General features: G+C 37.1%; 1 protein-coding gene across 2 annotated transcripts in view; it reads right to left on the bottom strand.

The window, feature by feature from the left end:
• Nucleotides 1-5008, bottom strand: part of bcl11aa (BAF chromatin remodeling complex subunit BCL11A a) — a 44793-nt gene extending 39785 nt beyond the window's left edge. The window contains exons 1-2 of one of the 2 annotated variants that reach the window (XM_046875141.1): nucleotides 4471-5008; nucleotides 965-1303 (exon numbers count right to left, since the gene is read on the bottom strand). In XM_046875141.1, the coding sequence (XP_046731097.1) occupies nucleotides 965-1303; nucleotides 4471-4525 (394 nt within the window). In that variant the 5' untranslated portion in view covers nucleotides 4526-5008. The remainder of the gene's footprint in view (nucleotides 1-964; nucleotides 1304-4470) is intronic. The other variant, XM_046875149.1, reaches the window with a different exon arrangement.
• Nucleotides 5009-18187: the final 13179 nt, after the last annotated feature.

Here is an 18187-nt window from a genome sequence, read left to right as displayed (position 1 = left end):
CTTGAGTGTCCTCTAACATACAAAAATAACCGCCTGGCCTTCCAGTGGTCTTTGATTTTTAGTCAGAAATGCACAGGGTTACACTTATATGGATACAATGTGGCTGTTTTAAAAAAATACAATGAACTCAAGATGCATTTGAGTAAACCACATGAGAGAGTAAAAGCTACACAGAACAGGGTTTCCCACGGGCCTGTGGACACACACTGAGGGGGACAGGCTCTCCTGAAACACCAATGTCTTCACCAACCAGCCCTCAAGTGTCCCAACTACACTTTTTTATCTTGCACTCTCTCTCATTTCCTTATTCTCTTGATGGGGATGAACCCGCCTCCTGACACACCCTTATTGCTTCACTTTCCGATCACAAAATGGTAACTTAATGTTGGGGTGGGATTTAAATACTGTGAAAAAAAACACAGCTGAGAAACCATAATGCATCATGGGGTAATACCTGAGCAGGTTTAACTGCTTAACTGCTTAGAAAGACAGACATCTGAATGGACAGGAGGTAGAACTAGACACACTCATTCGCCAAAACAAGCGTACAGCCAACGGTTTTGACATGTGATGTATGCGCTAAGACTGAGCTTAATTTTTTTTTTAATCCTACCCAGTCAGAATTCAGACACCCGCTTCCTGCTGACTCTAAACTGCAATGATCTCTGGATAATAAATCCCCAAAAAAATGTGTGCTTCATCTTTATAGCAAATACATTCAATATTATGATATGGAACCCCACATCCCTTCGTCTCAATCCTCCATACACTTAAAGGTGTCGTTAGTTGTGGACAGGAACTCCACAGGGAGAATATGTGTGTGCGATATGTGGCTCCACATCTACAAGTGTATCTCAGATACCTACATACATAACTATGTACAAACATGTACACTTACAGCATGCATCCCAAGCACATATAATCAATATCCCCATCACAAACATGTCTTTTGGGAGATAGCTACCTGTTATGTTTTCCTGTTTGGGACAGATTCCTCGAGAAGACGTTGACAAGCAATCGTCGTCCTCCGGCGTGACCTGGATGCCCACCTCCACGGGTTTGGATGTTCTCCTCAGTTCGCCATGCGAGGGTGAAGGGGGCTTATCCACTGTCTTGTCCATGCACATGGTGCCATTGCATTGCTTCCTTTTGTGCTCAATAAAAATTAGGATATCCCCCAAAGGGAAGTTCATCTGACACTGGCCGCAGGTAAGCAGGTCCTGGTCCCCCTCTGAAGAGACCTGCACCAGCCCGTGCTGTTCCTGCCTTTCCTCTGAGACCACGGTCGACAGGGGCTCGGCTGCTTGTGGGAGACCGCAGCGTCAAAACACAACACATAAGAGAGACAGACAGAAAATGAGTGATTAGTGGTGTTCTGATACACAGTATATGGACTGAATAATCATAACAATTTCATAGCAAAGGTATTGTTACATTTTATTTCCAGAACATTTGGCACAACCTGCCCTCTGCAAAGTTAATTATTATTATAATTATTATTACAAATATTGTTGTTCACAGTGTAATAAAAATCTAGGCACATTAGATTCTATTTGGTGTTTCACAATTTGGAAAACTTACATTGAAAGTGTATTTTCTTTTGTTCCAGAAAGCTAAAAAGCGAATGTAGATGAAGTAATGTAATATCTTGGACAGAAAAATATATTTCTCACCCAGATATTATTTCATCGAGGTTATGGAGACATCTTGACCACTTACCAAGCTATCATACTTTAATTAAATTCCAAGCCACCTTCAAACAAATATTAAATATTGTTTTCATTACCGTTATTTGTTCAGGAAATACAAATTGAGCGAGATATTTTTTTAATGATTTTCAAGTGTCCGGATCTCGCGAAATAATTTCACCTTCACCTTTAAGTGCACACAGAAGGGTACAATGTGCATTGAGCGCAACCTTCACCCCAAGCTGCCAAAGATAAAGCGCAGAATAGACGCGATGTGGCCACAGACTGCTGCCTTAGATCTTATTCAACAAAACTCCGAGCTTTGGCTTCCTGGGTTAACTACCTTGAACATAAGCAGCTTTTGTTGGACGAAAATTACACAACAAATCGACAATAAGCTCAAGACATTAATACACACACACACACACACACACACACACACACACACACACACACACACACACATATATATATATATATATATATATATATATATATATATATATATATATATATATATATATATATATAGTGTGTTTACATGTTTATTTCTCTTTTGCCTGAAGTTATTTTCGTTTTTCTTGCAGCCTTATGGGCTGTACAAATCATCTCCAAAAGTCAGTCCATCGTGCTTTTGTAGGAAACGTGTGCGAGAAATAATTAGAAACGTTACATAAATACGTTAATGCTATTCAACATTAAAATCTGTAATAAATATGGATATTTTTTTTTCTCCCTTTCTATAAAAAAAAGACGTTCCATTGAGTGAATAACCTAAACCACTCTCAACACATGTGAATGACTTTAAGAGCAGTTTAAAAACGATTAAAGTGACCAGAGTGTATACCGGATATGGATTATAATTGTTTGAGGACCGTTACGCAATTTAGCTTTAAGTGCTATTAATTCCCCAGTAAAAAAGGGTCATGATATATATATATATATATATATATATATATATATATATATATATATATATATATATATATATATATATAATTTATTTTGATTTTTCTTAATATTTTTTACTGATCGCGCTATGATTGATTGAGGTGTTTCTTAACTTAATGGTCCTTTTAAGAAGTTATAGACGATCACTGATCACTGAATACGCTTCATACCATTCAAAAAGGACAACGAGTTAACCAAAACGCTGAAAGTCAGTCTAACCGGACTGGGATTGTTAGTTAATTGAAAGCATAGTATGGGTATGCAGGATTCAGTTTGTCTATACTTTTTTTATCAAGCGCGGTTTGAGAAACAAACCAAAGCACATGGATCTGTTTTTTTTTTTGTAACGTGTTTAGAAGTGTCTGTAATACCTCTACCTCTATCCTGTTGTTAAATATGTAGATAGAGGTGGCGGTAAAATTGCTCAGGTTCAAGTTCATTTCCAGTTTGTGATCGTAGTGTGCCTCCTAGCGACGGGTGTCACACTTACATACATGCACACCGATCACTGAGACTCTACGGAGCAGCTACGGGACGCCGCTGAAAGCCAGCGCGCGCCTATGTGTATATCTGCGCGCGCGTGTGTGCGTGTGTGTGTGTAAACTCAATAATGTTACACGATACGTTACGATGTTACAACAACGCGGATTTGTATCAAGCGTGTTTATCTTTTAAGGACACTTCTAAAGCTCAGTGCCCTCTGAAAAACTCATATCCAGGGATAGTCCTGGCATTTTTTTACACAAACCCAACAGTCCGTCCGGATTATGTTTAGGGCTCTATTATACAATATGAAATGGAGCACACTTCGCGCGACGGAGTATTTATCAGTAATGATCTATTTGGTTATTGAAAAAAACGAGCTTCCAAAGCATATTAGCGTTTTCCCTTTAAGTTTACAGAGTTTGAAAATTCCTTGTTTGAGAATACTGTACAGTGTCGCGCTAGCTTTAGGTCACCAGGTAAACCAATGTGTAACTTATGGAAGTGCACCAGAACTGTAGTTCACCATGTGCACGACTTCTATAGAAAAGCGATTGAATGAAACAGGGAGAAATGACTATGTGGCGCTATTAGCGGTATTCCTGTTGCTCAATATTCGCTCGAGTTAACGCACATAATCTCTACTTTTAGATCAATACTTGCCATTCTTCACGTTTCGATAAGCAGACCCCTGATTATAGTTTAGATTGGTGTCATCGTGTCTGATATACCTGTAAGTTGCACTACAGATCAGCGAGCGTTCGTGTCTCCTCCCGGCTTTCAGCGCTGCCGCTTACGGCGCACGCGGCTCTTGTAAACACAAGAATTTTTTTTTTCCCAATCAAAATGCACTTCCACTTTTTTTTTTTTTTTTTTTTTTGAAAATCTTCCAGCGCATGAGGAGGGGAAATTGTGCCAGCAGCCACTCTCAGACTGCTTTAGAGTCGCAACATTCAAACCGAAGCATGCGTACCTACCATACAGTCCGATACCTTAACGCCTCTTAGGTGGCCGGAGAGACCGGGGCACGTGCGTGCAAAGAAATTAGCGCAATGTTTAAATAAGAAAAAAAAACTTTTCAAATGTCAAAAAGCGGCAATTTATGTCTGACTTGGGTGCAGAAAGGCTACGCGTAAAGGTCGTGTGCTGAATGGAAAGGCTCGCTGCGTTCCTCACTGAAGTCCACTTGACCGCGATCTGCGCTGTCCGCCGTCCGGTGTGCCTTCGCAAGTGGCACGCGCTCCGTTACGGGCTGCTTTTTTTTCTCCGCTTCTTTACGGAACATTACAACACCGGACCAAGAAAAGATGAAGGGGCACAAGAAGTGCACGACACAGAGAATACTTACGCGAAAAATCCCGTTTGCTTAAGTGCTGGGGTTTGCCTTGCTTGCGGCGAGACATGGTGGTTGGCGGCGGCTTTCAGCTCGGTTCACATCGGGAGAGCCGGGTTAGCAGGGAGACTCCAGAGAAAATATCTTCATCAATGCCTTTGACATCCAAAATAAATTAGAAATAATACAAAGATGGCGCGAGGAAGATGGATTGTGGGATAGCCGTCATGGCTTTTTTTTTTTAAAGAGAGAGAGAGAAAGAGAGAGAGGGAGAGAGAGATGAAAAAAATGGCAAAAGCCCCCCTGAGCTGCAAGTTCAAGTGCGGACGTGACGTCCCTGCGAACTTGAACGTCAGGAGATGGATGGACACAGACATACAAAACATGGGCAGGGCAAAACCGGGGAGTGGGAGGAGGGAGTGGAAATAACAAAACCAATGGACACTCATTAGGGGCTGGACATGAAAAATAGACCCGGAGAAGCCAATGGACAGAGAGATCAGGGGGCCGGACAAGAGGCGAGAGAGAGAGCGAGTGAAAGAGAGAGAGAGAGAGAGAGAGAGGGGTGTTTAATGAAAGCAGCGTGCACACACACGTCGAGTGTGTGTGTGTGTGTGTGTGTGTGTGTGTGTGTGTGTAGGGGGTGGACGTGGGCACACAGACCACGAAAAGCCAATGGACATGGGGGGCTGGACATGCGATCTGCAATGGGAGGGGGAAGAGAAACCTTTAATATAAGCGGCTTCAGTGGACACCGATCGGCGCTACTGAGTAGGTACGATGCGGCTGTAACACACGGAGATTCATCCTGCTCTGGATGAAGCGCACACCAGACTGTGTACTTCGATCAAAAAGGAAAGAAATCTAGAGAGCTTAGAGTACACCAAAGCAAAACAGTAAGTGCCAACAGGACAGACAGGTTATGGGGCGTGTTATGACCCAGACATGCGCTCCAGGATCCTATGAAAAATTGAGTAAATATTGCCTGCTAAATAAAGCGTCAACTTGCTAAAGTCGAACCGATTTGAGTGTTGTTTTGTTGTTTTTTTTTTTTTTGCGAACGGTGTAGGTGGGGCATACTACAAATACTACACAAGCAAAAGTTTTAAACACACACAACACGGTGACGAATATATCACGGGAGCAGCCCACTGAAAAGGGGGGCCTCAGTAATAAGTTTCAGATGTGTTCGGGTCAAGACGGCACTGGAGGAGACGGAGGAAGAGGTGGAGTGGGGTGGGGGAGTGGGGTGTATGGTGGGTGGGTGGGTGGGGGTAGGGGTGTTCGTGTAAGCTTTTCAACTCCGCGCGGATTTTGGTTATAAGATGCTGAAAACAGCGCCAGAGCTTTCTAAATAATGATACGTAAAGAGCGTCTAACAAAGGCGATGACTAAAAAGGCTTTTCCATACGAGGTGGGAGGAAGAGAGAGAGAGAGAGACACGCGCACGCATCTGTGCCGAACTCGATCAAGTATGAGTAGACTAAACGCGAGCGCGCGACACCGAGAATCACGGACAGTCTGCAGGAAAGGGAGAGAAATAAATAGGTGATTTTCAGAAAGAAAGAAAAAAAAGCCTGAGAAACGACCTGCGCTGGAAAAGGGGAATCTCCGAGATAATGTGTGGACAGTGAGCGAGTGAGTGAAAAAAAAATGCTTTCCAGGTTATGTTTGGTGTCTTCCGTTTTTGGACGAATATCGATCGTCGTGGCGCGCGCGGTAGCTTTGCGTTATCTACTGCAGCAATAAGTGTCAAGTGTCCCATCCGAAAGTGTCAAGGGTTTTGGATAAGAGCATCGTCACGCAAGATAACACGGGTCACCAAGTGATAACTTTTTTAATGCGTTAAAAAAAAATGATGGCATGTAATACGTTTTCCCAATGGACTGTATGCAATGATGACAGTATCGCTATTTGTCGCTGATTATAAAACCTATCGTGCAAACGCGAGAAGGAAAGACCAAGACACGTCCGTGTAATGTTACCTTAAAGATTCTGCCTACTCGCAGCTGCTGCGCGCTTGTGATTGAGTGGTGTGATGGTCTGTCGGCAGCGACCACATTAGAAGACTTTGTTTCCTGTAAGCGTTTGGGGGTCCGACTGGTGCGCAATTATTTGCGTAATTAAAACTGTCTGACCCATAGTCAGTAGAGAAGTCTATATCAAATATTATAGAGTGCAATAAACCTTGCGATTTGCGGTGCGTATTGAGAAACCTAGTCTTTCGGGACATTTAGCACTTTGCAGAGATGATCTTAATGAATCAGATTAAGCAGGCAAAGGAAAAGTCGCGCGGGAACTCCGGGATGTATATTTCATTGATTAATATAATAATAATATACTGCTTTAACTGAATAAATGTTTCTTTCTTTTTTTTTCCCCAACAGCCAATATTGGATATCGCGTTGCGCAAGAGGGACCAGAGAAATAGTTTTAGAGCGTTGAAACTTCGGTATGTTTTCATGCGTTTTTACGTTCATGTCATATGAGATTGTGCGCCTCGGATCGCCTTGCACGCGCAGCCAGCAGTAGTTAGAAACGTCGAGTGTTTATATTCTACTTCCTTCTCAAGCGAGCCCACAACTCATATATGCAGCGAGCACTGATCAAAGCAAATCAAGCGCTACACCTCCTGCGGGGGGTTTGGAGGGGGTACGGGCAGAGAAATCCCGCACGGGAAAGAAGAATCTCAATATGTAAACGACAGTGCGACTGATCCCATCACACATCAGCCAGCCCACGGTAAATATACTGGAATATCAGTCTCGCGCGGACAGACGCGCTTCAGAGCTGTCGCTCTCATTATAGACTTTAATAGTGTGTGTGTGTGTGTGCGTGCGTGCGTGCGCGTGCGTGCGTGTGTGTGTGTGTGTGTGTGTGTGCGTATGTGTGTGTGTGTGTGTGTGTGTGTGTGTTTAAGAGAGAGAAAGAAAGATGAATAAGATGAATGACCGACGCTTATAAATAAACACTTAAAGCTCAGTTTACCGGGCCCTGAGCAGCAGAGCTACTACAGCCCGATTTACATCAACTACCCACTTTAATGATAACTTCAGCCTAAAAGCATTCTCCGATTTACCTTTCAGTGTATTCTCCATCATTAGGTAATATAGTAGCCAATAAGCAATAAATATTCAAATAAAAAAATTACAGCACAAACAGGTCAAGTTGCATACCTTCTACGCAATCTGATCATGTTTCCGTTCTTTTTATATGCATATTTTATATGCATCAGCAAATTACATTTCACTGAAATAGGTACCGTTTACAGTTCCGCGGTGTAACCCACAGGAGTGTTATGTTTAAGCATGACCTACATGTGTCTGTCTGATGGAAATGAAACAGATAGATAAATGCACAAAGTCAATATGAATTGTGTATAGACGAAAAATATGACCCTATATTAAACCATAACTGAATGTGCACCATATCTCAGGCCTTCACAATTTCACTACGCAGTAAAAAAAAAATACCGAAAAAATAAATAGATAAATATGCACCAGAAACCAAAGTTTTCACGTTTATAAAACGGAGCAAGATTTGTCGTCAGAAATGGCGACACATCCTGAACCAATTTGCTATATTATCAATAAAAGCATGATCATCCAATTCGTAAGTTTGATCACACTCCACAGATGTGAATCAGCAATCAAATGTGCTGTTACTGATTGTAAATTAGGCATAAAAGTCGGCACAGCTCATCCTGCTATCAAATTAACTAACCTAACTTTAACGAGGGGAGGAGCCTAATAAAGGAAGTGATGTGATAGCCTGCATTTATTAGCAGATATATGATGAGATACTTTTTTAATATATAAAAAATTTGGTATCATACGAAAAATTAGGTTGTTGTAGTCGATAGTAAGAATTAAAATGAGCCTATGATTTTTCACATAGTTATAACAATAATAAAATTATTATTATTATTATTATTATTATTATCATCATCATCATTGTTGTTGTTATTATTATTATTATTATTATTATTATTATTATTATTATTATTATTATTATCATTATGATAGCTACAACTTCTACCACTAATAATAATTATTATTGTGATGCTATCGTTTTTTCTCTGTTCATAAAATGCTTAGTGATTAAATAAGTTTACGTTTCTCTTTAGGTAGATTCGTGTGTAAAAAACATAGGTACTGAGCAATGATATAAGATTTATTGATTGATTGATTGATTGAGTGAGTGAGTGAGTGAGTGAGTGAGTGAGTGAGTGAGTGAGTGAGTGAGTAAATCAATTAAAAAACTCTATTTGGAGCAAAATATACTCATCCCTCTTATATGGTGTGGCTAAAAATCACTCTGCACAGGTACATTTAATTCCTCTGACTGAATGATTAGTTTATGCAAACTGATGCTATTTTCACATCAGAGATGTCGTGCATCAGAGATGTCGCGCATAGTTCACTCCGTCGATACACTGGTGCATCAGTGTGTTTATACTCGGTCTTGAACACAGGAGTAGATTTAAAGACCGACTGAGAATTTAACCAGATCCAGTGACACATTTCAAGCAACGAGGCTTTAATGGTTTTCCAGAACACGGCACAATTTTTATTTCGCGACTTCAGTGTGCTGAAGACGGTGATTAGGCCTACCTTTAGCAGCTTGTAAACCCGTGACAAATACCTTAATAGTTCTGTTTTTAATCGCTTGAGAATTAAGCGGAATATGTATTAAGATAAAGGCCTACAAATATCCTTGGAGTTAAACGGGAGACGTGAAAATCACGAAAACGTGAAATTCTATATGGTGCTCGTCTCAGACTGTGGGCAGAAAATGGAAACCTTTTAACAATCTTAAGCCAAAATAGTGGATGTGATTCTCTCTTTAAATGTGGGGAAAAAGAAATGGGATGGAAATTATCTTTAAAAATCCCCAGTAAGTCATGCCATGGCTTTTTGAAGAAACTTCAATCCTTAGCAGTTCAGACATTTGCGGAGACTGAAAATTAATATTAATAGGTAGATTCCACTATGGCATTATCACAGGGAGCGATGTGTGGGCATGCCATCTGGGTTTTGGCAGGTATTAGATATAATCAAAGGGATTATGGGTCGGAGGAAAAAATATAAGTGAGCACTGGTTGTTATATATTTAAAAACAATCCGGAATGAATGACACGGAGACAGATAGATAGGAAAGGCATAGGCTGAAAATAAAAACAACACTCCCAGAAAGAGAAACTGAGCGACAAAAACCGCAAGACAGAGAGCTAAAGGCAAACGTAGAGAAATTATAAAGAGGTTTGTAGTTCAATTTGAATGATCTTACATGTGTAAATATACAATAATAAAAAACACCTTGTTTTTATTTGCATTTAAACGTTTACATGTGCTCTCTCTCTCTCTCTCTCTCTCTCTCTCTCTCTCTCTCTCTCTCTTTCACACACTCTCATACACACATACACTTGTCCATCACTTGTAGACTTGTCTTGCACTCAACAATGTCTACAAGCTTATACATGCCCATGTTTATTTGCTGCAATCGTTAAGTCGTTGTTAATTTTACACTAAACGGTAGTTATGATGATGAATATGGAGGCCAAGATGGTTCACTTGGGACTCTTGTGTTTGTCTGTGGGCCCACTGTGCGGGTTTTTTGTTCCTCATTTTCTTTGGAACTGTTTCAGATTTAACACCAAAAAAGTGACTGATTATGTACCGATAAAAGTAGGTATAATATTATAATGTTATCCAGGGTTTGAATATCTTAGCAGTCATGTAGACATATGCTTTCCCAATGACTAGAATAAGTATTGAAGAAGAGATCTAGATCAGTATAGTTATCGCAATCACGCAGAAATGTAATAAACCGTAAAATGAGAACTAATCCTTACGACAACGAACTAAATGTAATTTTACATGGTGCTTTAAATTGCAGTGGCTGATGGAAAACCGAAACGGATTTAATGGTACGTGGTGTTATTATACCGATCGGCCATGATCCAAGCCCCCTCTAGTGTCTAAATATATTATGACTAGAGGTATTATTTTTTCTCCCTTCGGTCGCAGCCCATAGTAAAGTAACAATGTGTTAGGATTCACAGCAGCCCCTTAGCACATTCACAGTACTGACAGTCGTGGAGCGATAACATCCTAGTGTTAAAGCTGTCGCATACACTGAGGATAAAAACATTTATACTGGCTGAGAATTAAAAAAAACCTATAATCAGCTACGGTAACTTACTTAAATTTTTAGCAGCTGCTGACACAATACAACACTTTGTACAAGCTATTTACGGTACATATAAGAGGAAACAGATTCCCTATAACAGTTTACTTTATGTAAACTAATCATTCTTAAACTCGACCTAAATGTCCTGTTTATAACAAAAAAGACAGTTTGATTACCTAATCTGCTACCAGACTATTAATATTATTATTCTTATTCTTCTTCTTCTTATTATTATTATTAGTAGTAGTAGTAGTAGTAGTATGATGTTGTTTTATGGTTTGTTAGCACCATTGCAAAAATAATGTAATTTTTAGACTGAATTACAACATAATAAATAAAATAAATAAATTCAACTAAAACGGCTTCCAACAACATTTCCCGCACATATATGTGCTACCACTATATATAGCGCCCAAGAATTAAAATTAAAATTAAAAACTCCGGGGGAAAGTCTGCACATATTTAGGTTGAATTAGTATTCTAACTCAGAGCAACTATTTTAAACATTTCTATATTTTAACTGTTTTCTGAATATTTTCCTGTAAATGATTTCTGGGCAAGAGTATGCTAAAATGGACTTTGTGCGAGATCGGTCAGTGATTCAGCACCATGGATAGCGTCAATCCCACTCTGACATCGGAAAGCGCTTCCGCTGTTTAGTCTAAACCTGAGCAATCAGGTACATGTATACAAATGTATTCAATATAAACGAAAACCAACTGAAAACCCTTTAAAAAGATCTGCATATGTTTAACAAAATTCGAACTTAGATAGAACATTTGCCATATTAATACAGACTAAGAGTATATGAAGATTCATTTATCCAAAAAAAAAATGTTTTGTAATACACAATGAAGCTTATACAGGAAGTAAATAAACGGGAAGTGAATTTTATAATTTTATGATTTAATATTCTTAATTCAATCCGATCGGTCAGACTAATGTTAAATGTATTTTATCGTTTTATCTCAAATTTACCAACTCTTATGTCTCTCTCTCTCTCTCTCTCTCTCTCTCTCTCTCTCTCTCTCTATATATATATATATATATATATATATATATATATATATATATATATACATACATACATACATACATACATATATATATATATATATATATATATATATATATATATATATATATATATATATATATATATATATAACAATCAAAATGAACAATCAAAATAAAACGACAAAGGACAAAAACTCTTGTACAAAAACATGTCGGGCTCTATATTTTAGTACTTTTGTCCAATGAAAGCTGCGATCAAATACAATAATGTTTATGCGCAAACTAAATGACCTCGTAATCATTAAAAAATATGGTGCAGTGTTGTGCAGTAACATAACAGATTAAACCCAGTTAAATAAACAAACAAACAAAACCATAATGTTTCTATTATTCTGTGCGGGAAATTACTCTTTATTGCAAGTTATATTTCTTCGCCTAGCAAGATTGCATCATTACCACCTTGACTGACTGATCTGGGATCATGTACTATATGTTTCTCTCTGTCTCTCTCTCTCTCTCTCTCTCTCTCTCTCTCGCTCTCGCTCGCTCTCTCTCTCTCTCTCTCTCTCTATCTCTCTCTCGTACTTGTTTCTGGTCAGTTGACGTGGCTAAACCTCGTCTGGCGGCGTTTGTATGACTTTCAGCATCCTGAAAAAATGTTATAGCATCCTGTATCACTTATAATTCGAGACCAGATGCACTGCACAGGCTAATGTATATGTAATTAGCAGAGCAGAGTCTCTGTATTAGTATGGGTACAGTTCGTAGAAACAATAGATAACACTGATGCAAGAATTTGCAATATTTGTGCAGCTGTTCTAGAAACATTTATTAACTTGCAGCCAGGCGATGTCAAAACAACTCCTGCAGTCAACTAAAGACAACAACCTTTCTTGTGCCTGTCTCGACGATGCGGACAACAGTGTGACTGCATCTGCCTGAAATCCAGCTAATGCCTGAGACACCACTGCTTCCCTGCTCGACGAATTCACATTTTTAATTAACTAAATAAGAATTTTTTCTTGAGACGTTATAAGTTAGAGGCTATTAAATCTCCGAAATGAATGCAGTATCGTCATTAACCACGTGGTGGCGCCTCATTTTAACTAATTTCGAACAGTAACAGCAAATTTTTACCTCTCAGCTCTCTCTCTCTCTCTCTATATATATATATATATATATATATATATATATATATATATATATATATATATATAACAGAGTCACAGAAAGAAAGTATTTATAGATCTGGCTCTAGCACTTCACAGTGCACATTTCTGTGTCACTCCAACGTCACTCAGATGAGGATGGGTTCATTTTAGAGACTCGTTCCTCCTGAGGTTTTGTCCTCATATCATCTCAAAGAGGTTTTGTCTTGCCACCTTCACCTCTGACTTGCTTATTAGGGATACATTTCTAAATTTAAAATTGTATATCTATGATGTTTATGGTTCTGAAATGCTACTTTGTGACAATGTCCATTGTTAATAGCATAATACTGTACAAATAAAACTGAACTGAATTTTTGGAACTGAAAATGATTACCAGGATTTTTTTTTTCTTTTGTTAAGGTTTAGTAGTTTTTAAAGAAAACAGTATCTAATTGCTGTCAGCAGCATGTTTCATTATGAGTATCAGAAAATAAAAATATTGTGTTAACTCTAGTTTTAAGTGTTTGTTTTGTTTACAATGTTGCATATTCCATCTCTACATGATCCTATATACCCAAATATCTGTACTTTTTTTTAGACAGACCCGAGTTTCTTTTTATATTTATAGTTAGAATAAACACTGTATATTTATTCTGCTTATGAATAACATTAAGACATATATGAGTATTAGGTTAATAGAAAAAAAAGAACACATTTACAATTACTTCAAAATCTGTTATTCTAGGAAAATATTTACAGCCCCAACTGTACAGTATACACTGTAATCCTGCTGAAGTACAATACATTAAACAATAAAACTTAACAAATGAAGCTGCAGAGAAATGTCATATGGCACATTTCCATTTTTTCATTTCTATCAATAGGATGTCATCCTATTTTTTTTTTGTAAAAATGCACACCTTCTTTATTTTAGCACATTAAAAAGTACAGCATTTACATTAACATTTGCTAGTGAGCCTGATATTTAAAATAACTTGCTATTATTTTGTGTAGTGTAACCCACTGATTCCATCTATGTTGTCACGTTATATTTTAACTGTTTCTTATATCATTTTTTTTTTATTCGGTTAAATCATAAAATAAACCAAATGAAATGATTGCTTTAATAAGCACATAATTTGTATTTCTTATTTTAATTTTGAATTTGAAATATTCCTTTATTAAACAAATTTCCTTAAGTAAGTTACTTTTTATATTTAAAGTTGTAAATTTGCAAGCTTATTTTCTACATTGCATAACAATACAAATGTTAGTCCTTGGTTTGTGTAGCAATCAGTGAGCTTACATCATTTCATATAATTAGCAAGCTACCCATTTCAGTGCATCATACCAAATTCAGTGCAGGAGCTGTCTAAATCATTCAGATGTCTGGAATTTGTAAAGGGATTAATAGGAAATTTGCCAAGATCACTCTCAAAGGAAAAAAAAGAAAGAAAAAAGGAAGAAGATGGGAAAAAAAATGATCAAGAGTCAACCATGAAAAGATGACCATATCAATGCAGTATTCAGAAAGGTAAAATAAAGAAGTAGCAGATTCAAAAGAATATTTACCTGAATCTGGGTGATAAGAAGACTTCTGTAACATTGAATTTAGGATAAATGCAGCACACTTAGGTACTCTTAGTAACATACATTTAGTTTATTTGATGCCGTACTATAGATGAATTAACTTTAAGTTTGTTGGACTGCATACGTTTGATCTGAAGGTGTTATATAATGTTTATACACAGTTTCTACTTTTCTGTTCAGGTATTGTAAACATTGAAAAGACTGTATTGTGATGCAAAGCTACAATGGAAGGAAATAGGAAGTTTAAACAATATAAAGAAGAAAAATACATTGTAGACAAAGTAGACATTTCACTGGTGGGGAAATAAAATGCAAATGCTACAAATGCAAGACATCATTTTTATAAATATGCTTCTGTGGAAGGTATGGTCTATATAGTGATATCCTATGCATGCTGCATTAAAATATTTATATTAAGCATTTTTAAATATGATAATATTGTTGTAGGCTTGTATTCTCAGTATTGGTAATGTGTACATACAGAGCCAATGATCTGAAATTATACTATATCTTTGATGCATTGTGAAGTCTAGGCAAATAATCAATAAAGTTGTATTGCAAACATAGTAAAAATGCTACCTGCCACTAAGCACAGTAGTGTAAGTCTGAACTGTATTTGATCAAATGTAGTGATTACATTTTTGTAATAATCAAACAAGAGACACACCTAATATTCTAGACATAACCAAAAAAAATAAATACTTATTTGTGAATCTCCTGGCATGTTTTATTATTTCAGGCCATCAATCATTTAAATTGCATTAACCAATACCACAGCTGCCATTGTGCTCTTGAGTCATGCAAAGACACACCTGTTATTGTGTTTGGACAGTATTGTTAAACAGTAATTACTGAAGGGGGTAAAACTGCACAAGCCTAGTTAAATATGATAATCTTTACTATTTATAAGCAGGTTTCCTATCTTCAGCAAAGTGTGTGTCTCACCTTTACTCAAAGTCTTTAAGGAGATGGCAAGAGAGCTTCTGTCTTTACCAACACAATGAAACATATCTGCCAAAAGAATCAGACATATGGTGTCAGACGTTCATCCAGGGATTTTAAAACAAACAGTATTTAAGATATATATATATATATATATATATATATATATATATATATATATATATATATATATATATATATATATATATTCATGTGACATGCTAGTTCACCATGCTATAAGACACACATAATGTACAACTTGACTAAACATGCTTTTTTTTTTTTTTAAACAAGTGTGAACCAGGATTTTAATCTTAAGGCACTGACTGAACTTGTTCCTGTCTGATACAAACAGAGCATGCTGTAGGGAAGAATCTTTTGTACAAACATCATAGTAAATGCTTTGCTTTTCTAAAGCTTATTGCTAAATGGGGTGAAATATTGCACAATTACTGGAAGTAAAAATTAACAAAACTGACAGAATCATGCAAAATAAATCAACTTTATTAAAAGTACGTGTATAACTGTCGTCCTGCCCCACATTTCAACCGACCATCATTGTTGACATCGTTGATCGTTTTGCACCTTGAAGTTCAAGTCAAGAAGCTTTTACTGTCATTTCAACCATATATAGCTGACACAGTACACAGGGAAATAAAACAACGTTCCTCCATAACCCTGATGCTACATACACAACAATCACAGAAACAGAAAACACAGGGCTAAGGACTAGTAAGTGTCCTCGCCACATAAAGTGCATGTGTGCAACCTGGTACAAACAGTGCAAAGACAACACAAGACAGTTCAAGACAACACAAGACAGTGCAAAGACAACACAGGACAGTGCAGGACAAAACACAAAACAGCTCCGCCAGTAAACCTGTTGTGACAAGACAAAGCGAACAAGATTAAACAGTACAAAATGTAAACAAAAATGTTGTGCAAACGAGCAATATAGCAGCAGATCAGAAAAGTGCAAAGAAAGCATTTAAAAAGTTTATGGTAATGAGGTGATGTAATGTGGGTGGTACTGAAGTTATGGGTGCGAAGTGAGTACGAGTGTGTGTTGAGTCCGGGTTGTACAGATCAGTCACACAGTTGTGTGTGTGTGTGTGTGTGTGTGTGTGTGTGTGTGTGTGTGTGTGTGTGTGAGAGAGAAAGAGTTCAATGTACTTCTTTGTTGAGGAAAGAAGCTGTTACACGCTGTTAAATTGAAGTCTTCTACAGCCTCTGGCTTTGCATAATATCGAATTAATTTTTAAACTATTGGGCTCACCAAGATATTTCATTTTTTTAAAGAAAAGAAGAAAAAAAAAAAAGAAATCCGTGCAACAATCTTAATTTCAGTGTACGCCGTCTGCAGAATCACAGATGACCACTAGAGGGGCTAAATGGCAATGATTTTGGTTTGTGGGAATTGGCATTGCAGTGCCTCAGTTCCTGTTTTCAGTTTAGATTTTTTTTCTACCTTGACTATTCACATATTTCTTATCAAATAGACCCTTGTTAATGGATTTGTTTATGACATCTGTGATTTCACAGGACATTACACATCATTGAGTGTCATTAACAAGCCATATAAGACTAGATGCATACATTTTATGTCAAAGTTTAATTCTTCTTCTGACACTGTAGTACATCTACAGTTACTGTACAGACCCAGTGTGTGTGTGTGTGTGTGTGTGTGTGAAGGTTGGGGAAAGTTGTTGTTTTTTTATTTTGTCTATGTTCTTATTATCTTCTACTGTTTGTACATGCACAGTGTGTGCGATAACCGAGTCAGTTTCCTTGTTTTTGCAAAAATACAGTATTCTGAGATCCAAGTGCACAAGAAATAGCAATGTGAAAAAATAAATTCTATCTGTTTTGCTGTAACAGAACATGGAAGCATAAAGACTTTTACAGTTAACTTTAAAGATAAGGAATTTGCCATTGATCAATTCACATTTACTGTTCTGTGCTAACGAAAAAAGATGACTTTCTGTTTACTCAATCTGTTCTGGTTTAGCTTACATGCCACTTCCCCATGTCAATGATTCAGCCTTTTAAAAAATCTCAATCTCATGTTTTGTTCTATTGAATGCTCAAGGACTAACATTAAGGAGAACATTATGTGAAAGGACATGTTTTCTGCTTTAAGTGTCTTACTACATACAAATAATTGTGGGTTTTTTCTGGGGGGGCGGAACTAATTAAATACAGACACTATGTCCTTCTGGACATATACTTTAGTGATTTAAAAAGTTCACAATAAGCAATGTAAATACATAAAACAAACATAAAACTAACAATTTAATCACATTTTGACGGTGGAGGATGAAGTACACAAACCATGTACATTAATTAAAATAGAGATATACTCTTTTAAAAAATATTTTAAAATATTGTAAAATGTTACCCCAGTAAAAGTGCTCCCTTTATACTTTAACTTGAGTAAAAGTATGAAAGTGTCTTTAAACTTTCACATGATTAAAAGTGTAAAAGTATTTACCTTCAAAGTATCCAAAATACTATGATTTATTTTTTCTATAATGTTCCTATTATCATTTTTCTCGCAAGACTCTTGTTTAATCAAATCAGTTTATATGAAAAGACTTTGTTACTCTTGGCACACCAATCTATTAATACAATGATATCAATCAGACAAACACTGACTTATATCGATTCAAATTATCAACAGCCTATAACCTTCTTTTCAACTACTTAAAAAAATGGTGTTGTGGCAAGTTAGAGTCAGGAGTTTCTTCCATCATTTATTACTCTCAAAATGTTTTGCTTGCTGTTGAACTGATGCAGAACTGTTGATGCTGATGATGTTGATGTGAAGTAGAAACCACTAA

Source organism: Silurus meridionalis, chromosome 2 (assembly GCF_014805685.1).
Source record: "Silurus meridionalis isolate SWU-2019-XX chromosome 2, ASM1480568v1, whole genome shotgun sequence".
Lineage (NCBI taxonomy): Eukaryota > Metazoa > Chordata > Actinopteri > Siluriformes > Siluridae > Silurus > Silurus meridionalis.
The sequence above is the reverse complement of the archived record's forward strand: the minus strand, read 5'-3'. Positions and strand labels throughout refer to the sequence as shown.